Source organism: Tursiops truncatus, chromosome 14 (assembly GCF_011762595.2).
Source record: "Tursiops truncatus isolate mTurTru1 chromosome 14, mTurTru1.mat.Y, whole genome shotgun sequence".
Classification (NCBI taxonomy): Eukaryota; Metazoa; Chordata; class Mammalia; order Artiodactyla; family Delphinidae; genus Tursiops; species Tursiops truncatus.
In genome coordinates, this window is record NC_047047.1 from 27,110,210 (window position 1) to 27,134,106 (window position 23,897).

Here is a 23,897-nt window from a genome sequence, read left to right on the forward strand (position 1 = left end):
CGAAGTCTTCTAGGCCCATATACTGATTCAAGGAGGCCCTCTCTCGTCTACAGCCAGGCCAGGCAAAGATTAATCCCTGGAGAAGCCAGGGGTGAGGTATTACTCCCACAGATGAAGGGGGCCTATAAGCCTTAATAGTTACTGCACACTTAGTACTGAGCCTGGCACACTATAAGTGTTTTACAGACATCATCTCAGTCTTGGGAGGTCTACGTTATCAACATACCCATTATACAGGTGGGGAAAAAAACTTCAGAAGTTCGGTAACTTAGCCAAGGACACAGCTGAAGGCCAAAGTCTGTACCCATGACCATTTGCATTATTACAGCTCCCAGGGGTAGATATAGGAAAGGGGGACCCCTGCTTGACAGTTCAGATTCCCCTGATGCCCTTTGACCTGACAAGCTCTTCATTAAGAATTGGAACAGGGAGGTCCAGTTGGTGCCCCCAGGAAGAACTAGCCCAAACAGCTTGGGTTGAGCCTCTGTCCCAGTCCTCAGCTGTCCACTCCTGACTCTGCATCTTCTCTCTGGATGGTGGTGTTGGAGCTGCTGGAGGGCTCATCCGGGGAGGCAGCCATGGCAGATGCAGCTGGCAGTCTCAGCCTTTGCTGCTTCTGATACTTAACCCTGCGGTTTTGGAACCAGACCCTCACCTGTAATTGAGGCAGTGAGAAGAGATCAGAATGTGACCAGCAGTTCCCACTGCTTCCCCCATTCCCACAGTCCCCACTCCTCTCTGGTCAAAATTTACTCTTCATTCTAAGGGAAGCACACCCTTCCCTCTAATGCCAGTCACCACTCATTCACTCAGCAAATATTTATTGAGCTCCTGATATGAACTAGGCATCACCCTAGGTGACGGTGATAATAGTGAGCAGTAGAGGCATGATCTCTGCCCTCATGGAGCTCATAGTCCAGTGGAGGGAGACTAATAACAAACATGGAAACAAATGTATAAACACAAAAGGGGGTATGAACAGGGGTTTGAGCCTCCCTGAAGAACCAGCACTTAAGCTGAGGCTCAGAGGATGAGAGGCCAGCCCGATGGGAACAGAGAAAAAAGCAAGCCAGGGCAGGGGAACCAAGCTTGGAGCGTCTGAGGACCAAAAAAGAGGACAGCATTGCAGGCACATCTGAGAGAGGAAAGCAAAGGAAGGGAAACTGTGAAGGCCATGGGTTAGAAGTGTCAACTTTGAGCTTTTAAGTGGGATGAAACACAGTCCTATTTACATGTCAAGTAAATTGCACATCTGGCAGTTGTGTGAAGAATGGATATAAACAGATTTGGGGAGATAGCTGGGGAGACTATTGCAGGGATCTAGTGAGAGCTGGGGCTGCACACTCCCTTCCCTGTGTGATGAGAAAAACAGTCCCATTTGGAACTGGGGGCAATGGAGAGAAATGAAATGATTCCAGTTGTATTTTGGAGGTAGAAGTGAAAAGGCTAGCTGATGGATTGGAAGTGGGAGAGAAAGAGGAATCTAGGATGACTAAGTGTTTTGAGCAACTGGGTGGACGGTGGTGCCATGTGTGGGAAAAGGAAGAGATATGGGGAGGAAAAAAAATCAAGAATTGAGGTTCTGACTTAAGTTTAAAATGGCTACCCACAAGACATCCAAGTGGAGGCCGCAAGAAGGTAGTTAGATGTACAAGTCAGGAAAGAGAGGTGGGCTGAAGATAAAAATTAGGGAGTCATTGGCTTACAGATAGTATTTAAAACCCATGGGGATAGATTAAATCAGCTAGGGAGGAAAATTCGAGGTCACAAAGAGAAGAGTTGCCTACAAAGGCAACCAAGAAGAAAGGACCAAAAAGCCAGGAGAAAAACCAAGAGAGTGTGGTGTCTGGAAGCCAAGAGAAGAGTGTATTTCCTAAGAGAAGGAGTGGTTGCCTGTACTGAGTGGTGGGGTAAGATGAGGAAAGGAAAGCATCTGCTGACTTTGGCAACATGGAGGACATTAGAGACCTTGATGAGAAGGTTCAATGAAATGGTAGGTAAAGAATTCACAATGCAATGAGTTAAGGAGTAGATGGGAGGTGAGGACATACAGAGAACATAGCCAGTTCTTGATAGGTTTGCCTCTGAAAAGAGCAGAAAGATGATGCAGTAGCCAGAGGGGAATATGAGGTCAAGGGATGTTTATTATTTTTAATATTTAGTCCCTTGAATACCTACTTAATTTCACTGTCAGCTCCTTATTTAGCATGGAGACATTACATTATAAAGTTCTAGATTAACACCATGTGTTGTTTCCATAATGTGATTTCAAATAGGACTATTTTTCTCAACATATAGGGAAGGGAGTGTGCCAGTGGTTAGGGCCTGTCTCCCCCATCGGCATGGCACAGAGGATGAAGGCCTACAAATTCCTCCCAGCCCCAACTCAGGGTCTTTGAGAGAGTAGTATCTGTCCCTAGGTACAGCCCAGGCCCCACAGGAGTCCCTGCTCTCACCTGGTTCTCTGTAAGGTTGAGCTGGGCTGCCAGCTGGGCTCTCTTCTTCCCCACTAGATTGTGCTGTTTTGCAAACACTTTCTCCAACTCTTCCAACTGCTCCAAGTTAAACATGGTTCGGACCCTCTTTTGGGATCTCTCAGTGTCCTGAAGGTCCTGAGCTTGGGCCCAGTTGCGGGGACCCCAGAGGCCTAGGCAGTGAGCCAGCTCCAAGCCTGAAGAGCAATTAGCAGGAGGAGAGGTTAGCCAGTAACCCCCTAGCTTCTCATCTTAGAGGAGAGAGAACAAGCTCACAGCTCCACTGCCCTGTCTTACCCTTGGCCAGGTAACACAGCAAGAAGGCAGGGTGGGAAGAGACTGTGCAGAAGTAAAACAAATGAGAAAGAAGGGACAGTGTTGTGAGACCGCTTCGGGCTCCATTATTCTTCAAGTGAGTGGCATAATCTTTGGCCCTAAGAGGAGCTGCCAAACCTCCATCTCTCCTTTCCTTTCCTTGGCTACTTCAGGAAAACCCTATGGGATGAGCAGAGAAGAGACCTGCTTCTGAACAAAGAGTGAGGGTTCATCCTTTTTGTTCATTCAACTTTTTGAATGTCTACTATGTTTCAGGCATGGTTCCAGGACAAAACAGAAAATCCCTAATAGTAAAAAAAAGGCAAATAAGTAAAATATTGAGTATGTCAGAAAAGGATTAGCACTAGTGAGAAGAATAAAGCAAGGAAGGACAGGGTTAAGTGTGTGGGAGGGGGAGGGGGGATAGTTTGTATCTTTAGAAAGGTAGGCACCTCACTAAGTTGACACTTGAACAGGGCCACTATGTATAGCTTGTGCCCTGCACACAGGTACCCAGCTGAGAGGGTAAGTGGAGTCTGAAATTCTGACCACTCTCCACAGGCCAATTCTTCCTGCCTGACAAGGTGTTGTGCCAGCTTGAAGTTAGGGGGTGACCTTTTCTAATGCACACAAGGGTGCTTTTCAGCTCATAGAGCTGTGGGCCAGCAGAGATGGAGATTGGTCTGCCAGAGGGCAGTACCTGAGTCATAACTCCAAAGGAGTGAGGAAGTAAGCCCTTGGGCTAGCTTGGAGGGAAGTGTTCCAGACAGAGGCCTGGCAAGTGCAGTGCTAAGACTGCTCAGCTCCCACTAGCCTTGGGGAGGCTCCAGGGCTGGCAAACGAAACTGCCCCAGTGAAGGGAGTGAGGCCTGGCTGCCCAAGACCCAAACCACTGGGCTCACCTGGCTTACCATAAACATAAGCATTAATAGAAAACTATGAAGAACAATCAATGGGGCCAGATTTAAAATATGGTACATCCTAACAATGGCCCATTCTGTGGCAAAGAAGCTCTGCATGGACTTACAAGGAAAAATCTCTGATTCACGGTCAGGTGAAAACAGTAAGGTGCAGAGCAGTGTGTCTAGTATGGGGGTTAGAAGAATGTGTGCGTGTTTATGTATGTATATATATATTTATTCTCACACATATATACGTGTGTGCAGGTATAAAATACCACTGGAAGAATAAAGAAACTGGTGTCTGGCTGCCTGCGGGGTGGGGAGAACCAGGTGGCTGGGGGACAAGAGTGGTAAAGGAAACTCTTTTCCATACTATATCTCAGTTAACATTTTGAAGTTTGAACTGTATGGATGTAATACCCATGCAAAAACTAACTTGAAAATGAGACAACCATATACAAAGTCGTAAACTGCAATTCAAACCTCAGGTGTGTGGGGATGTTAGAAAAAGGTGGCTTGGAGTGAGGGCTGTGGCTCTTATTCATGGCACGAATTTGGATGGGGTTGGGAGACCAGTGTTTCTCTCCCACATGGTTAGGAGAAATGCCAGCTGAAAGGAGTTGAAGAGATGCAGGATGGGGGGAACCCAGGAAGTAGGAACCAGGTAAGATTGTCTTACAAGGATCTTGGTATGGGTCAATAATGCTTGCACTAACTTTGCTTCTGTTTTCCTTCATGGGAACCACGCAGACGCATGAACCAGAGAGCCAAAGATGGCAGAAACTCGTGTAGATGGATGTTAATGCTAGAGGAGAAAGTTACCTCAATGGTTAAAGTCTCGCTGGGATTTAAGTGACTGCGCTCCAAGGACCCAGAGCCTCAAGGTACCACTCTAAGAGCTATAAGCAAGCAGGCGCAGAGCCGTAACCGCGTCGGCTAACTCCCAACAGCTCCTCGCTGGAGGGTACCAGCGGCAGCATCCGCTTCTCCCGTCTAAGACCGGGCCCTGGGTTCGCGGCGAGAGCCGCTTTGGGAAAGAGCCTGCGCCACCAAGCATTATCCGAAGCGGGTGTGGGAGGGAGCAAGGGCCTCTACCAATCCCTCGTCCAGCGACGCGGGGCTGGGCCCGCTGCAGCCCTGCGCTGGTCCTAGTTGTCTTCCGAGCCCCCTCTGGCCCGCCCTCACCTCCCGCTCCGCACCCGCCTCACCACACACATCTTCTCCCACCTCAGCGGCGGGCCGGGCAGCCTCCCACCCGGTCTGGGTCCCTCTCTCCGCCCGGTATCAACGGCAGGCTCAAGGGTCATAGCGTTTCCACCCACTCTAACAGTGTGTGGCTCTCAAACTCGGGGACTTCTCCTCTACCCTGTGCCCACAGTCACGGCCGTCCGCCACCTCGTACCTGTGACGCCGAGGCCCTGGAGGCCGCAAAAGTGGGCGGTGCGCAGCCGCAGCACCGGGAGCTGGGGGCACCGCTGGTCGAGCCCCGCGTTCAGGTAGGCGGGCAGCCACGTAGCCGGGTACGCGCTGGGCAGAGCCGGAGCGGGAGGCCGGGCGGGCGCGGTCCAGAGGCCCCCGGCAGCGCCGGCGGAGACAGACAGAGAGGAGATGGCGGGCGCACGGCGGTCGGGTCTGGCCAGGATGGCCTCGACAGAGAAGGAGGACTCGAGGCGTCCGGTTGCACGGGGTGGGCCTGGGCCTGCCGAGCGGCGCGGCAGCGCGGGGGACGCGGGCGCGGGAGACGCGGGCGCGGGAGAGCAGCTGGAGCGCGGGCGCTGGACCCGGGCGCCCGAGGTAGCGGGCGGCCGGCAGCCTCGCTGCCCGGGGCTGGGCATGGCGCTGCCCTTGCCCGGACGGGCGCAGGGAGGGGAGCCGGGGGCCTCTGGGCTGTGTGGGCAGCGCGAGAAGAGAGTGAGGACACCTGCTTTAAATAAGGGAGCGAGCCTTGCTGTCCAGGAACAGCCGCCGCTGCCGGCGAGGTCTCTTAAATTGGACAGGGCGGGGCCGGACTGGCCGGGCCTTTTCTTCCCGCAGCCCAGGCACCGCCTCCCGGGCGCAGCCAACCCCGCAAAGTTCCAAAGCTCCGTGTGCCCCAGCGCCCTCCCTCCTTACGCATTAAAAAAATCCCACCCCCAACCCCAGCCCGTGCTGTCGGGTAAAGGACCCTGAGCTCGCTGTGACTTGCTGGTGATCCTGGGCGAGCCACCCTGCCAGTGTAGATGGATGTTAAGCTTTGCCTTCAAGCTTTAGCTCATCCTCTCACTGTCTGTGAAGCAGAAGCCCCTGGCCACACTCACCTGTGACTGCGCAAGCCCTTAAATTTAAAAAAAAATTAATTTAAATATCTTGTTTAACCACTGTGAAATGTAAATTTCCCACCTTTCCCTGACTGGAGACACTGCTGTAGTTACCAATTTCTTTTGAGTCTTTCCAGGAACTTTCTGCACCCACATTACTTAGGGCCCACTGGAAAAATCTTTCCTGTATTCAAAAAAGTAGAAGGGTAAAAACATTAATGGTTCCAGATTAAGAAATACTAATTTATTGCAAATGCATGAGAGTTGATGTCCTACAAAACCTGAATTATGTAGGTGTAAGGCAGGCATTTGTATCCAGTTTTACAGTTGGATAATCAGTATTTACCCATGTCCTTGGGCAAGTTACAAGTTGCTGTTTGAATTTCTTCACCTGTAAAATGGATAACGATGGTAGGTACCTCATGGAGTTGCTGTGTGATTACATGAGTTAATGCATGTAAATCATTTAGAATTGGCCGGTGAGCACTATGCTGTGATTGCAGAGTTCTGAGGGATTCCTGCCTTCCAGGCTCCCATAGCATTCTGCCTCCCCAAATCAATGCCTAACATTGAAACCACTCTACCAGGTCGAGGTGCAGTTCAGTGGCATTGTCCATAGGTGTCAGCTGTTTGGAACACCAACATGCCCTGTCTGTTCTGCAAAGTAAGGGCTGGAGGAACCTTACTGGGTTCCTGCCCTCCCCCACTTCCTAATTCAGCAACTACCGGCCCTGCCTTCTGAGCAACCCCCCAGGCAGCCTGGAACGTGAGATTGTGGGCAAAATGATGTGCAAGCGTCCGATCTGATCCCAGGTCTAGGCTTACTGTGTTCTGACCAGAGTACGCAGGGTCAGAGATGAGGATACAGGAATGAGAGCCCTAGGGATGGGGCATGGATGGGAAGGACTCTGTCTTACGTGAGGTCAGACCCACTGGGATTTGGAAAGTTCTAGATGCTCCCCCCTCCCATAACTCCCAAATCTTACACACACCATTCCATTTCTCAACGTGTTTCTTTTGGAGGAGCTTTTTCTCCAAGAAGGAGGGGCTGTGTTACCCCCCCCACCCCACCCAGGACCCACCCAGACTGCAGTGCCAAGGCACCAGAAGCAGGCCTTGTGAGCCTGGATACACACACCCACTTTTTTGGGCCCACAAAGACAGCAGCTTATGCAGTCAGGGAACAGTGGAGCAAGATGATGGAAAATGTGGATTTTGGAGTTGGACAAACCTGGCTTCAAATCCCAACTTTGTCACTGAACTTTTCTGTGACTTCAGATAAGTGGCTTATTCACTCTAAGCCTCAGTTTCTTATAAAACGGGAATGGTCTCTTAAGTGAGAAAATCATACCTAATGGGATTCTTACAAGAGTTGAATGAGATTGAGTTTTTAGCTACATGCTAGCTATTATGGGGAGGAGAGAGGCTATTTACAATAACAGCATGCACCCTGGAATCAGGGGAAGTTGACAAAGAACAAGAAAAAGCTTGTAAGATGGAAGGTGTATGACCATTTTGTTAAGTATGTTTGTGCTGAGTTTTAGGTAAAAAATATGGTCACTGTCTCTAGGTCTGGATTTTCCATACATAATTCACTGTATTTCAGTACATAGTTATCTATATTCTGTTGTTTCACTTATTTCTCCTCAAACTGTAAGCTCCTGAGGGTATAGACATTAATATCCTCAATTTACATATAAGTAAATAGAGCAAGAGAGGTTAACAGACTGCCTAGGTTCAAATCCCCTAGCTATTTCACCCTTAGCAAAATTTGTTTTAATTTACATTTATTTCCCTGAAGACTGTTCAAGTTGAGCATCTCTTCTTAAGCTTATCAGCGATTTGGATATCCCCTTTTGTGTGAAGCGCCTGTTCCAGTGGTTTCCTTATTTTTCCATTGGGTTACTATCTTTTTCTTATTAATTTGTAAGAATATTTATGTATAGATAGAGATAGATATTTTGGAATCAAGTCTTTTGTTAAATATTTATATATAAGCAAATATCTTCTTCCACTCTGCGGCCTGCCTTTTCATTCTTTTAAAGTTTTCTTTTGGTGAACAAAATTACTAATTTTAATCAAGCTTAATCATCTGCTTTTGTGTCCTTTAAAAGAAACCTTTGCCTATCCAAAGTCATGAAGATATTCTTCTGTTATTTTTAAAATTCTTTGTTATTTTACCTTTTATATTTAGGTCTGGAATTGATTTTTGTGGAGGTGTTAGAAAAAAGACTTTTCAAGGATGAGTCAAAATCTGAATCAATAAAGGAAAATATTGATTGATTTAAATACACAAAAATTTAAAAATTAATTATAATAATGGTTTGTAACTGTACTTTGTTTTCTAAATGATTTGAGACTAACACATTTGAAGAAAATATTATTAGTGTGAAAGCTAGTATTACTGTAATTTTTATTTGTAATTCCAAATCTTGTTTTCTACATAATTTGAGATTAATGCATTTAAAATAAGTATTAGCTTATGTTTTGGGGCACACACCATATAAAAATGTAATTTTGTTACATCAACAACTGAAAGAGAGTAGGGATGGAGCTGTGAAGAAGCAGAGTTTTTGTATGTTATCAAAATTAAGCTGGTATAAATTCAGATTAGAGTGTTATAACTTAGGATGTAAGTTAAATGTAATGCCCATGGTAACCACAAAGAAGATAGCTATAGAATATACATAAAAGAAGATGAGAAAGAAATTTAAACATTTCACTACAAAAAATTGACTAAACACAAAAGAAGACAATACTGTAAGAAATGAGGGACAAAAGCTATGAGGCATACAGAAAACAGCACGATGACAGAAGTAAGCCACTCCTTATCAATAAAGTAATAATCAATTACTTTAAATTACTTTAAATAGATTGAACTCTCCAGTCAAAAGACAGATTGGCAAAATGGATAAAAATACATGAACCAACTATATGCTCTATACAAGAGACTCACTTGACAAGCAAAGACATAAACTGGTTGAAAGTGAAAGGATGGAAAAAGATATTCCATGAAAATAGTAACCGAAAGAGAATAGGAGTAGCTATACTAATATTGGACAAAATAGACTTTAAACCAAAAAAAAAAAAAAAAGGGTTACGAGAGACAAAGAAGGACATTATATATTAATAAAATATTCAATACAGGAAGAAGTATAATAAACATTTATGTACCTAATGACAGACCATCAAAATATACAAAGCAAAAATTGACAGAATTGAAGGGAGAAATAGTTCAACAATAATCGTTGGAAACTTTTATATCCTACTTACAATAATGGATAGAACAAATGGAGAGAAGATAAGTAAGGAAATAGAAGACTTAAACAACACAATTAACCAACTAGATGTAACAGACAAATACAGAACACTCTACCCAACAACAACAAAAAATGTAAAAATTTTGTACATCAAAATATGCTATAAACAGAGTAGAAAGGCCACACAGGATGGGAGAAAATATTTGCAATTTTATATCTGATAAGGGATTAATATCCAGAATATATAGAGAATTCCTAAACTCAACAACAAAATAGCAAACAACCTGATTCAAAAATGGGCAAAAGACTTGAATAGACATTTCTCCAAAGAATATATATGAAAGAACAATAAGCACATGAAAAAATGCTCAAATCACTAATCATTAGGGAAATGCAAATCAAAACTACAGTGAAGGGCTTCCCTGGTGGCGCAGTGGTTGAGAGTCCACCTGCCGATGCAGGGGACACGGGTTCGTGCCCCGGTCCAGGAAGATCCCACATGCCGCGGAGCGGCGGGGCCCGTGAGCCATGGCCGCTGAGCCTGCGCGTCCAGAGCCTGTGCTCCGCAACGGGAGAGGCCACAACAGTGAGAGGCCTGCGTACTGCAAAAAAAAAAAAAATTAAAAATAGAATTACCGTATGATCCAGGCATTCCACTTCTGAGTCTATACCCAAAAGGGTTGGAAGCAGGGTCTCGAAGAAATATTTACACACCCATGTTCATAGCAGCATTATTCACAATAGCTAAAACATAGAAGAAACCCAAGTGTGCATTGATGGAAGAATGGGTAAGCAAACCGTGGTTTATACATACAATGGAATCTTTTTTCTTTTTTTCTTTTTTTACTGAAGTATAATTGAAAATGATCACCACAATAAATCTAGTTACCATCTGTCACCATACAGAGTAATTACAATATTATTGACTATATTCCTTATGCTGTACATTATACCCCCATGACTTACCTATTTTATAACTGGAAGTTTGTACTTCTATTTATTTATTTATTTATTTTTATTTTTGGCTGCATTAGGTCTTTGTTGTGGCATGCGGGATCTTTTTGTTGTGGTGTGTGGGCTCTTCGTTGCAGCATGTGGGCTTCTCTCTAGTTGTGGCTGTGGGTTTTCTCCCTCTAGTTGTGGCGTGCGGGCTCCAGGGCATGTGGGCTCTGTAGTTTGCTGCACGCAGCCTCTCTAGTTGAGGTGTGGGAGCTCAGTAGCTGTGGCGCGTGGTCTTAGTTGCCCCACAGCATGTGAGATCTTAGTTCTCCAACCAGGGATCGAACCCATGTCCCCTGCATTGGAAGGCGGATTCTATACCACTGGACCACCAGGGAAGTCCCTGGAAGTTTGTACTTCTTAATCTCTTTCTCCCATTTCACTCGTCTCCCTCCCTCCACTCTGGAAGCCACCAGTTAATTCTCTGTATCTCTGAGTCTGTTCCTGTTTTAAGTTTATTCATTTGTTTTGTTTTTTAGATTTTATATATAAGTGAAATCATATGGTACTTGTCTTTATCTGACTGACTTACTTCACATAGCGTAATACCCTTTAAATCCATCCATGTTGTTGCAAATGGCAAGACTTCATCCTTTTTTATGGCTGAGTAATATTCCATTGTATATGTATATATACCACATCTTCTTTATCCATTCAGCTATGGATAGACACTTAGGTTGCTTCCATATCTTGCTATTGTAAATAATGATGCAATGAACATAGATGTGCATATATGCTTTCAAAGTAGTGTTTTTTTTACTTCAGAAAAATACCCAGAACTGGAATTGCTGGATTGTATGGTAGTTCTATTTAAATTTTGTGAGGAATCACCATACTGTTTTCCATAGTAGCTGTACCAATTTCATTCCTACCAAAGCACATGAGGGTTCCCTATTCTCCACATCCTCACCAACATTTTTTTTTGTTGTCTTTTTGATAATAGACGTTCTGCTAAGTGTGAGGTGATATTTCATTATGGTTTTGATTTGAATTTTCCTGATGATTAGTGATGTTGAGCATCTTTCCATGTGTTCGTTGGCCATCTGTTATGTCTTTTTGGGAAAATGTCTATTCAGGTCCTCTGATCATTTTTTAATTGGGTTGTTTGTTTTATTGCTATTTAGTTGTATGAGTTCTTTGTATATTTTGGATATTAACCGTTTCTTGCATATGTCATTTGCAAATATCTTCTCCCACTCAGTAGGTTACATTTTCTTTTGTTGATAGTTTCCTTCACTGTTCAAAAACTTTTTAGCCTTATGTAGTCCCATTTGTTTATTTTTGCTTTTGTTTCCCTTTCATGAGGAGACATATCCCCCCAAATATTGCTATGTCAAAGAGCATACTGCCTATGTTTTCTTCTAGGAGTTTTATGGTTGCAGGTGTTACTTTTAAGTCTTTAATCCATTTTGAGTTTATATTTGTATATGGTGTGAGCAAGTAGTCCAGTTTGATTCTTTTGCATCTAGCTGTCCAGTTTTCCCAGCACCATTTATTGAAGAGGCTGTCTTTTCTCCATTGTGTATTTTTGCTGCCTTTGTCATAGATTAATTGACTGTAAGTGTATCGGCTTATTTCTAGGCTCTCTATCCTGTTCCACTGATCTATGTGTCTCTTTTTGTGCCAGTACTATACTGTTTTGATTACTGTAGTTTTGTAGTATAACTTGAAATCAGGGAGTATAATACTTCTAGCTTTATTCTTCATTCTCAGATTGTTTTGGCCATTCAGGGTCTTTTGTGTTACTACAAAACCTTTAGAATTATTTGTTCTGGTCTGTGAAAAATGTCATTGGCATTTTGATAGGAATTGCACTGAATCTGTAGATTGCCTTGGGTAGTATGTCATTTTAACAATACTAATTCCTCCAATCCATAAACGTGGTATATCTTTCCATTCGTTTGTGTTATTTTCAGTTTCTTTCATTGATGTCTCAGTTTTCTGAGTACAGGTCTTTAACCTCCTTATTTAGATTTATTCCTAGGTATTTTATTCTTTTTTATGCAATTGTAAAAGGGATTGTTTTCTGTATTTGTCTTTTGGATACTTCTTTTTTAGTGTACAGAAATGCAACAGATTTCTGTATATTAATTTTGTATCCTGAAACTTTGCCAAATGCATTGATGAGCTCTAGTAGTTTTCTGGTGGCATCTTTAGGATTTTCTATATGTGGTATCATGTCATCAGCAAACAGTGACAGGTTTTCTTTTTCCTTTCCAATTTTGATTCCTTTTATTTCTTTCTATTGTTTGATTCCTGTGGCTAGGACTTCCAATACTGTGTTGAATAAAAGTGGCAAGAGTGGGCATCCTTGTCTTGCCTGTGATCTTAGGGGAAATGCTTTCAGCTTTTGACCATTGAATATGATATTGGCTATAGGTTCATCATATATGGCCTTTATTATGTTGGGGTATGCTCCCTCTATACCCACTTTGTTGAGAATTTTTATTATAAATGGATGTTGAATTTCGTCAAGAGTTTTTCTGCATCAGGTAATCATATGATTTTTATTTTCAAATTGTTAATATGGTGTATCACATTGATTGATTTGCAGATATTGAACCATCCTTGCATTGTGGAATAAATTTTACTTTATCATGGTGTATGATTCTTTTAATGTATTATTGAATTTGATTTGCTAGTATTTCATTGAGGATTTTTGCATCTATGTTCATCAGAGATATTGGACTGTAATTTTATCTTTTCGTGGTGTCTTTGCCTGGTTTTGGTATCAGGGTGATGCTGGCCTTGTAGAATGAGTTCGGAAACATTCCTCCCTTTTGAATTTTTTGGAGTAGTTTGAGAAGAATATGTGTTAATTCTTCTTTAAGTGTTTGGTAGAATTCACCTGAGAAACCATCTGGTCCTGGACTTTTGTTCATTGGGAGTTTCTTGATTGATGATTCAATTTCATTACTGGTAATTGATTTGTTCATATTTTCTATTTATTCCTGATTCAGTCTTGTGAGGTTGTACATTTCTAGGAAATTATCCATTTCTTCTAGGTTGTCCTTTTTCTTTTCTTTTTTTTTTTTTTGCGGTACGTGGGCCTCTCACTGTTGTGGCCTCTCCCGTTGCAGAGCACAGGCTCCAGACGCACAGGCTCAGTGGCCATGGCTCACGGACCTAGCCGCTCCGCGGCATGTGGGATCTTCCCGGACCGGGGCAAGAACCTGTGTCCCCTGCATCGGCAGGCGGACTCTTAACCACTGTGCCACCAGGGAAGCCCCTAGGTTGTCCATTTTATTGGCATATAATTGTTCATCGTAATCTCTTATGATCCTTTGTATATCTGTAGTGTCGGTTGTAACTTTTATTTCTGATTTTATTTATTGGGACTGTTCTCTTTCTTTCTTGATGAATCTGGCTAAAGGTTTATCTATTTATTTAGCTTTTCAAAGAATCAGCTCTTAGTTTCAGTGATCTTTTCCATTGTTCTTTTAGTCTCTTTTTATTTATTTCTACTCTGACCTTTACTATTTCTTTCCTTTTATTAACATGTTTTATTTTTTGTCTTTCTTTTTCTAGTTCCTTTAGGTGTAATGTTAAATTGTTTATTTGAGATTATTCTTGTTTTCTGAGGTAGGCTTGTATCACTATAAACTTCTCTCTTAGAACAGCTTTTTTAGTATACCATAGATTTTGGATCATTGTGTTTCCATTTTCATTTGTCTTCAGGTATTTTAAAAATTTCCTCTTTGATCTCTTCAGTGACCCATTGGTTGTTTAGTAGTACTTTGTTTAGCATCCATGTGTTTGCATTTTTTGCAGTTTTAAAAATTGTGGTTGATTTCTAGTCTCATACTGTTGTAGTCAGAAAAGATGCTTGATATGATTTCAAGCTTCTTAAATTTATTGAGACTTGTTCTGTGGCCTAGAATTTGATATATACTGGAGAATGTTCCATGTGTGCTTGAAAAGAATGTATATTCTACTGCTTTTGGATGGAATGTTCTATATATATTTATTAAGTCGATGTGGTCTAACGTGTCATTTAAGGCCATTGTTTCCTTATTGATTTTCTGTCTAGATCATCTGTCCATTGGGGTAAGTGGGGTGTAAAAGTCCCATACTAGTATTATATTTTTGTTAATTTCTCCCTTTATGTTTTGTTAATATTTGCTTTATATATCTAGGTACTCCTATGTTCGGTGCATATAACTTACAACTGTTATATCTTCTTGTTGGATTGTTCCCTTGATCATTATGTAATGTCCTTCTTTGTCTCTTGTTACAGTCTTTGTTTTAAAGTCTATTTTGTCTGATATAAGTATTGCTAACCTAGCTTTCTTTTCATTTCCATTTGGATGGAATACTTTTTCCATTTCCTCACTTTCAGTCTGTGTGTTGTCTTTAGATCTGAAGTGAGTCTCTTATAGGCAGCACATATATAGGTCTTGTTTTTGTATCCAATCAGCCACTCTATGTCTTTTGATTGGAGCATTTAATCCATTTATATTTAAAGTAATTTTTTTTGGTCATGCCGTGTGACTTGCAGGATCTTAGCTCCCGAAACAGAGATTGAACCCATGCCCCCTGTAGTGGAAGCATGGAGTCCTAACCACTGGACCACCAGGGAATTCCCTAATTATTGATAGGTATGCACTTATTGCCTTTTTAATTGTTTTATGGTTGTTTTGTAGTTCTTTTTTGTTCCTTTCTCCTTTTGCTCTCTTCCCTTTTGATCTGATGACTATCTTTAGTATTATGTTTGGATTCCTTTCCTTTGTTGTGAGTGTCTTATGGGAGTTCCCTTGTATATAACTAGTGCTTTTTTCTTGCTGCTTTTAAATATCTTTATATTTATGCCAATTATTTTATATCTAAATATAATTATCTTTAATTATTGCCATTTTAGTTACAGCATGTCTTGGTGTGGACCTCTTTGGGTTCATCTTGTTTGGGACTCTATGCTTTTTGGATCTGAATATCTGTTTCTCTTCCCAGGTTAGGGAAGTTTTCACTTATTATTTCTTCAAATAAGTTCTTTGCCCCCTTTTCTCTCTATTCTCCTTCTGGGCCCTTGGATTGTGAATATTACCATGTTTGATATTGTCCCAGAAGTCTTTTAAACTATCCTCATTAGGCACTTCCCTGGTGGTGCAGTCATTAAGAATCCACCTGCCAATGCAGGGGACATGGGTTCAAGCCCTGGTCCGGGAAGATCCCACATGCCGCAGAGCAACTAAGCCCGTGCACCACAACTACTGAGCCTGCGCTATAGAGCCCACGAGCCACAACTACTGAAGCCTGCGGGCCTATAGCCTGTGCTCTGCAGCAAGAGAAGCCACCGCGATAAGCCTGCGCACCGCGACAAAGAGTAGCCCCCACTCACCGCAACTAGAGAAATCCCACACAGCAATGAAGACCCAACACAGCCAAAAAAACAACAAAAAAAAATCAAAAAAAAACCTACAGGAAGAATTATATTTCAAAATGACACTTCAGAAGTAGCCCTAATTAAAGTCAGGAATAAGATGTATACCCAGTATTGTAGTGTCTATTTATCATTGTACTGGTGATACAATGCCATAAGACACAAAAAGAAAGATGTAAGAATTGGAAAGGAATAGATAAAATTACTCTTATTTGTAGACAATATGACTACAGAGAAAATTCAAGCAAATTCACAAAGAAACTATTAAAACTAATCAGAAAATTTAGTAAAGTTGCTGGGTATCTGATCAATATATAAAAATTGGTAAATATAAATATTATTAGCAAATGTAATAGAAAAATATATCTCATTCATAACTGCAACATAAACTATAAGGTACATAGGAATGAACTTAGGAGATGTGTGAAATATTTAAAGAGAAAAGTAGAAAACAGTATTGAAGGACATAAAATAAGACCTTAATAAATGAATGGGAAGACTCAAGGTCAAAAGATGACAACTATTCCCAAAATTATCCAAAAATTAAATGCAATTAGAATTTTAAAAAATCCCAATTATAGAGCTTGACATACTGATTCAAAAACTGTAGAACAAAACACCAAGAGTATCTAAGACAATTTGAAAAAAGTGAATAAGGTAAAGGAACTTACCTTACCCAATATCAACACTTCTTATAAAGCTATAGTAAAAATGTGGACATATTATTTGGTTATGAATATGGAAAAAGAAAAAAGGAGATTTCTTTTTTCAAAAGGCATAGTTTTATGACCTCAGGATAAGGAAGACTTGCTTAAATACAAGAAACACAATAAACTTTGATACATTCAAACTTAAAACTTCTGTATAGTAAAAGACACCATAAACAAAGATAAAAGCCAAGTCACAAACTGAGATAATATATGTACAACCCCCAGAGCTGACAGGGTTCAATCAGAGAATCCAAACCACTAGGGGTGGCATGCCATAAGGCATTTATTATGGAAATTTGATCTTATGTAATTATGGGTACTATTTAAACAGTTCACGTACAGCTATTGCTTCTGCATCTAGTACTGAGGCCTCAAGTAGGCAGGGTAGGCAGTGAGGAATGAAAAGTGAACATGAAGTGGGGAGGATAGGGATCGCTGGAACCTTCGAGGAAGAGCTGAAGCTCTCAAGAAGAAACTGGAACTCACTTCTTTCTTTCACTACCTCCAAGCCTCCAACTTCCATGATGCAGGAGATCAGTAGAAGAATCTGGTGTCTTTTATCCCAGAGCTAAAAATGCACCTAGCCCAGGAGTTGAAGAAGCTGAAGGAGGAGATCCAATGAGAGCTGAAAGAGCTGCAGACTTGGCTCTTGCCTCACACCAATAAAGTGAACCAATAGGTCCACAACACTGTGCTTGAACTGCAATAACACCTGACCCTACAGCGACCTTCCAAGTATAAACATAGCTGCTTCACTTCTACCTTGCAAATATCATGGAAATTTCTCCTGTGGCCAACCCTAACCTAGAACCATAGAGGAAAGGGAATTCTAGGAAGTATGATTCCAGCTTAGTTAAGGTGATACAGTCCAAAGCCATCACTGCCCACCTTTTGTCAACTTGGCATCCATAAATACCTGTTTTCACCAGACGTAACTTTCAAATAAAGTTTGAAAGCAAACTACAGCGAAATTCTGTTTCTGCTTAACATGATATACCTATCCCTGTACAATGAAAATATGTCGGATCAAGTGGTTATCCATGTGGAAAAAGAAAAAGTTCATTTCTAACCCTCCCCTGCCAAAAGAAGATACAAAGTCTGTAAGTTCATAGTTTTCATAGTTTGGTGATGTTCACTTCTCTTCTAGCTATGTCACACTGCCCCTGTGATATCCTGTAACAATTACTGATGAATAATGTTAAAAACTTATTTAGACAGTAGAGGGATGGGAAGCCGAAGGGAAATTTTGGTTAAAACACAAAAATATTTACATTGAAATAAGAAGACATTTTCGTCCTCATTCCTGCAACTGGTTGTGTTGTGTTAGCTGATATTTAAAAATACGATTCCACTCCCCATTTCATATTCCCTGCCTGATGGGGTGACCCTTGTTTCTGCCAATAGCACTCCTTCCTGCATTAGTTTGTAGTAGTTTTGCTGTCGATTTTAATCACAGGAGGTGAGAATACTTGGTAAAGAGACTCCCCATTCCCCCCTTGATTGTCAGGACCAACCACCCCAGGCAGTACAATAACCTTCTTTGCCTGTTGATTCACTGGCAAGAGAAGCCCAAAGTAGCCAGGGCCAGTCTCACTTTACAGCTCAGTGGGACCACTGCTGTGTTTCCTGTGGAAATATTTCTCTTTGGGGAACTAATACTCTAGATTAGCATAGCCCAAAGTTTCAGAGACAGAAAGCAATAATTCTGCTAGAGAAGTACTGTGTGTTATCTCATTTATACTCTGTTTCCTGACTCACGAATCCTTGCTTTGGGAGAAACAGCACCCTATGTCAGTTGCTCATTTAGAGCATATCCTTCATCCTGAAGGGCATTACCCAAGCCCTCAAGGTGTTGCCACCCAGCTGGAACCATAACTGAGTCTTCAATAGACCATTCTACTGTTCTCTCAGGCCAGCTACTTTAGAGTAATGGGGAACATGGTAAGACCAGTGAAGACCGTAAGCCTGAGCCCATTGTTTCTCTTCATTTGCTGTAAAAGAAATTCTTTGGTCAAAAGCAATGCTATGTGGAATGCCATGACATACAGATAAGGCATCCTGTATGTTCACAGATGGTGATTTTGACAGAAGCATTGTGGGCAGGAAAAACAAATCCATGTCACAGTTACTGGATATTCCATTGAGAACAAAGCCCTGCTCCTTCCTTTGTAAACAACCTGCCACCATGTGGCTGATTGACTTCCAAATTGGGAACTCAGTGTTGGCTTCTACTGTTGGCAGGTTGGGCACTCAGCAGTGGCTGTAGCCAGACTGGCCTTGGTGAGTGAGAATCCATGTTACTAAGCCCACACATGACCTCTATCCCTCCCACCATGGCCACATTTTCCATGAGTCCATTATAATAACAATACCTACTTTGTCTTTGGTGATTAAGTACCATTACTTGGTCCCTGCTAACCTGGGATTTCATCATCCCCATTGAATGTGGGGAGCCAGATTCAATAGTGTAAATTCCTACCATTATTTTTGGCCTACAGAGAATAGCCACCACAGAGCTCTTCAAGGATGTCAGGGCTCTCCTTGTGAATGTGCTTCTCACAGCCTTGGGGAAAGGAGTGTCCTCTGGACTTTCCTGAGCACATTTTTAGGAGGTAGGTAAATAGGTCTTATATGATAAATCTACTGTAGCATTCCAATCTTCCTTAGCCTTTGAACACTTTCTTCTACTGTATACCAAAGAAGTTTTGGCATTCTAGCTTCCAGATTTCAATCAGCCAACTGAGCAAATGGTTGGAACCACTCAAGCTAACACATTGAATCAGAAATTTCTACACTAATAAATAAATGTAGCCTAATCTGACTTTATATTCCTTCCACCCCGAGTCTGCACGTTAGGGATCCATATCTATATATTTCCCCAGGTTTCCATTGATATAAATTGGCAAAGTCATGAAATTATTTTGGTGTGTATCACACCTTCTCTTGGGTCATGCTTTGTACTTCACCCTTTGGAGTCTGTTTGGACTTGAGCCTATAAGCAATGGAGGTAGATCCTGAGAAAAATCAACACTTCTACTTCAGGGAAGGCCACTACAGGCCCCACAGGCAAGGGAGACTTCCTCATGTAGGGGTGGAAGGGCCATTTCTACTGAAAAAAGTGGTTCAGCAGAACTTAGGGACTCAAGGTCCCCAGGTTCACAGGAATCTGTCAATACATGTCTCCATCCTAACTTTCATGGTCCCACTCCTTCCCCATCAACTACCTAATTTTAACAGAAGAGAATTCTGAGGACACAAGCCGTAGTCCCTACATGGACCTTGAGATGGGAATGTAAAGCCCTGACTCATCATATTCTTTCCCCAAGTTCTTCAGGGCACTTTAGCAACATACCAATCTCATTCTAATTGTTATGCTCAAGCAAATACTTGGTCAATCAAAGTATTGACTTCTATAGGCACTTGATTACGATTGTCTACAGGTGATTTTTTTTCTTTCCTTCTTTTTTTTTTTTAAAATTTTTTTGGCCATGCCACAGGGCATGCAGGATCTTATCTCCCCAACCAGGGATTGAACCCACTCCCCCTGCAGTAGAAGCACGGAGTCTTAATCACTGGACTGCCAAGGAAGTCCCTACAGGTTACTATTTTAAAACGTTTTCTCCTGTTATATGCCATGGAGTAACAGTGATCCCTTTACCCCTGGTAACCCTTGGTGACCCTTGGTAAGTGTCATTTATGCCTTTAGATCTAATTAGATCACAGAATCAATTCTAGACAATTTAGACCAAATTTAGAGAACCCATCACTCACTAAGGTTCTGTTCTTCTTGGAACTATGTCTGCTAGCAAATTCTATTCCAGTCAGGATCCAATCTGTGAAGCAGAGCCACGAGGAGTGACATAGGATAAGGGATTTATTATGGGAATTTGACTTTATGCAATCATGGGAGCTGGTTATAGACTCTATGTGAGGCTGTTACTTCTTTTTCTGGGTCTAGGGACTGAAATCCCCTGGAAAGGCAGTCGAGAAGGAAAGATGGATATGAAGTGGGGAAGCAAGGACGAACCAGGATCCAGGAGGAAGAGCGAGAATGAGCTGGAAACGGCCTCCATCTCACACCCTCTCCAAGCCTCTAACGTCACTGATGTAGGTGACCTGCAAAAGACTCTGGTGTCCTTTGTTCTAGAGCTAAATACATACCTAGCCCAGGAGTTGGGGAAAGTGAAGAGGGTCTGGGGACAGATAAAGGAGCTTTGTGTCCAGCTGCTGCCCCCACCAGCAAGGGGAGCCAGCAGCTCAGCCGCGATGCGTGAGCCACCCCAGGGCCTACCTCACACAGTGTGAACGTGCTTCCTGCAGCGTCACTTCTGCCACATGAGTATCATGCAGATTTCTCCTGTGGCTGAACCTAGCCCAGAACCATGTAAGGAAGGGAATTCTGGGAAATGTAGTTCTAGCTTAGCTAAGTTGACCCAGTACAGAGACACGAGCCTATTTATATAAAAAGGTTTAAAACATGTATAAGGTAAAACATAAATAAGTGGTACAAGTATAAAGACATTCTTGAGCATGGTAAATATGACAATTAAAATAGGGATGAGCTCCGGGGAAGAAGAAGGGAATGGGACTAGGGAGGGGTACATATACTGTTAATTTTCTGTAATATTTCTTAAAACAACTAGAGTAAAAATGGTTGATAAAAGTGGGTGGTGGTGGGCATATGGATATGCTTTGTATTAATTCTCTATACTTGTCTATAGGTTTGACATGTAGAGAGCAGGAAGAGGGGGAAAATGGTAATCATAATGATTGCTAATACTTACTGATCGCTTAAGCTTTGCACTTGGATTATCACACTTAAGTAGAGAACTAGTTTCTTTCTCTGGACTGAGGGAAGAAACATAGCTGTAGACACCAATATTCTGAACCCTAGTCAGGACCCCAGGGCCACCGGGACCGAGGAAGTTGGAGAAGGCATGTTGGGAGGCCCCTTGGCTCCCCTTTCCTCCAACACCCTCGAGAATCCTTGTCCCTTTTCTCCTTTTCCACCTTCTCTTTCGCAGAGTCTCTCCTCATCCCTCTTTCTCTTTCATCTTGCCAAAGGGAGACTTTTTCACCCAGAAGAAAAGTGCTAACTAGGGAATATGGTGGTCATTGCAGCTGAGATGCAGGGCCCACACACATCAGTCTTCAAGTCCAGCCTACAGGAAGAGAAGGCCTGAGGGCCACCTCGGGGGAAGCCCTACACCTCCTCCCCCTGCCCAGCTGTCTCAGCTCCCCCCACACCTGCTTCTCCCCTCATCTGCCCCTCCTGCACCCCCTTGCACCTGACAGGCCAAGAGCAAACAAGTTGTTGTTTGTTCCTCTCTCCCAGGAATGCACAGTGACACAGAAGAGGCACACATTGCTAACACACATTGCACTTTGCAGTTACCTACTGTTTCCTAGCTTTTTCTTATGTATGCTGCTTTTAAGACTTTCTCTGAAATCCTGTGCTCTTTAATTAGACTGAAGTCAACAAACATCTATTTGTTTGAGACCTATTTTATGTCCTGGGTTTATGAGGGGTGCAAAGGAATGAAGACTACCATTTCTTCCCACTGGGAACTCACAATCTCATGTTGGGGGAGATTCACAACTAAGTAATGCGACTGTCAAACTAAAAGGGCAGATTCTATGTGAGTATGAAGGACAGAGATTAGCTATAGCTTCAGAGATCCAGGAAGGCTTCTTGGGGGAGGCTTTCCTCTGCAGATACTTCCAGAGAGAGGATAGCCTACAAAGGCAAGGAGTGGGGGAGATTATGCAAAAAGAATGTGCTGTGAGAGAAGAGAGAAGGGCTAGCTAGTATGGACCCGTGTGGACTCCCAGCTTTAAGGAGGGCCAAAGGCAGGGGGAAGAAACAGTGATCAGAGAGGAAGTGTAAGGACCAGGGCAAACAACCTCATTCAGTGCGACTAGTATGTTTTCTACCCACTTAGAGTACTTTAGAGCTGGTTGGGGCCTTCGCAGCCAACTAGTCAAAGCCATTTGTTGTACTGAAAGGAAGGACATTGAGACTGAACTAAGTGGGGAGAGATTTGCACAAAAGGCAAAACTTGGTCCAGGACTCAGCTTCCAGCTCACTGTACACCATACCCCTGTGACAACCCCAGACCCAGGTCAGCAGCTTCTTTGTCATGTTACCCACCAGCCACGCCTACCACAGTACCCAGCACACAGTAGGTACACACATATTTGCTGAATTGAATTCTATTTCTCCTTTATTCCTCCAGTTTATAAAGAAAGGAACAAGAAAGAGGGATGGGGGGCTTCCCTGGTGGCACAGTTGTTGGGAGTCTGCCTGCCAATGCCGGGTACACGGGTTCGAGCCCTGGTCTGGGAAGATCCCACATGCCGCGGAGCAACTAAGCCCGTGAGCCACAACTACTGAGCTTGCGCGTCTGGAGCCTGTGCTCTGCAATGGGAGAGGCCGCGACAGTGAGAGGCCCACGCACCGTGATGAAGAGTGGCCCCCGCTCGCCGCAACTGGAGAAAGCCCTCGCACAGAAATGAAGACCCAACACAGCCAAAAATAAATAAATTAATTAAAAAAAATTTTTTTAAAAAAAGAAAGAAAGAGGGATGGTCCTCTACCAAACCACTATTTATACCACAGGCACTGGGTAAGGGGTGTATCTTGTTGATCCCCATGATTCTGCTGTTATTCCCATTTTATAGATGGGGAAACTGGATCTTGAAGAGCTAAGATTTGTTTTGCAGCTAGTGAACTGTAAGAATTCAAACCCAGGTCCATCTGACGGTAAATTCCACACTAAGAGTATCAACTTAAATGGCTGAAATTGAATTTAATTGAGTTAATTTCTCCTCTGTGCCCCACAGCCCTTCAAGGGGGAAGGATTATTTTTTCCCTTTGGGGGTGCACGGGGGATAGAGCTGTAGTAGAAGGGTGTATGTGTGTGAAAGAGAGAATAAATCCTTTTAAAGACCAACTTGTTTCAACTACTCATAACTGACTGAACTTCCAATACCAGTAGAAGAAGTGAACAAAGGTATTGGTTCTTTTTAAAAAGTCACTGACAGGTTCAGCCCGTCTCTGCATCATCACATTCAAACCTGGTCTGAGGGTCCAGAAACTCAGGGGTGTTGTTGAAATGGAAAAACACAGAAAGAGTTGGGTTATCATGTGTGTCATCTCTCCAAGTGTCTTGTAAGCAGATGGTGTTCGAGGGGGAGAGGATGAAAGAACCACCTAGAAAGCGGTTTCTGTGTTCAGAAGAAAGGAAAATAGAGATGACGGTGGTGGTGATGGTGTGTGTGGATTGCAGGCAGGTGTCAGGGGTGTTGGGCGGGGAGAAGAGGACAGACTTGTCATGGGCCCTCACACCAGCCCAGACCTTCCCTCATGCCCTTGTAACCTTTTTAAGGCTCTTCCACAAGTGGGCTTCTGGGGTTGTCACCAAGCCTCTGCCATCCCCTACTAAGGCTGAGGAGGTCAAGTCCGGGGATGGGGAGAGAACTGGGTGGAAGGGGGCACTGGAAGTCCTGGGAAACCTCACTTTCCAGGCCAGGTGCAGAGGCTGGTCCTTGCCACCAGCTGGG

General features: G+C 42.9%; 1 protein-coding gene and 1 non-coding gene across 3 annotated transcripts; one reads left to right on the forward strand and one right to left on the reverse strand.

Moving 5' to 3' along the window:
- Nucleotides 1-299: 299 nt before the first annotated feature.
- Nucleotides 300-6,149, reverse strand: NOTO (notochord homeobox). Its single transcript, XM_004311589.4, has 3 exons — nt 5,094-6,149; nt 2,457-2,671; nt 300-655 (listed from the first exon to the last, which is right to left on the reverse strand). Exons 1-3 carry the CDS (start codon nt 5,524-5,526, stop codon nt 497-499), a joined length of 807 nt encoding a protein of 268 aa, XP_004311637.1. The 5' UTR covers nt 5,527-6,149; the 3' UTR covers nt 300-496.
- Nucleotides 3,209-23,281, forward strand: LOC101327752 (uncharacterized). 2 transcript variants are annotated; one of them, XR_012325647.1, is made up of 4 exons: nt 3,209-4,575; nt 5,022-5,187; nt 20,293-20,441; nt 22,571-23,281. It is a non-coding gene; the product is annotated as an uncharacterized protein (transcript). The 2 variants fall into 2 exon arrangements; XR_004521799.2 differs by lacking the exon at nt 5,022-5,187 and having other exon boundaries at nt 3,234-4,575.
- The last annotated feature ends 616 nt before the right edge of the window (nt 23,282-23,897 follow it).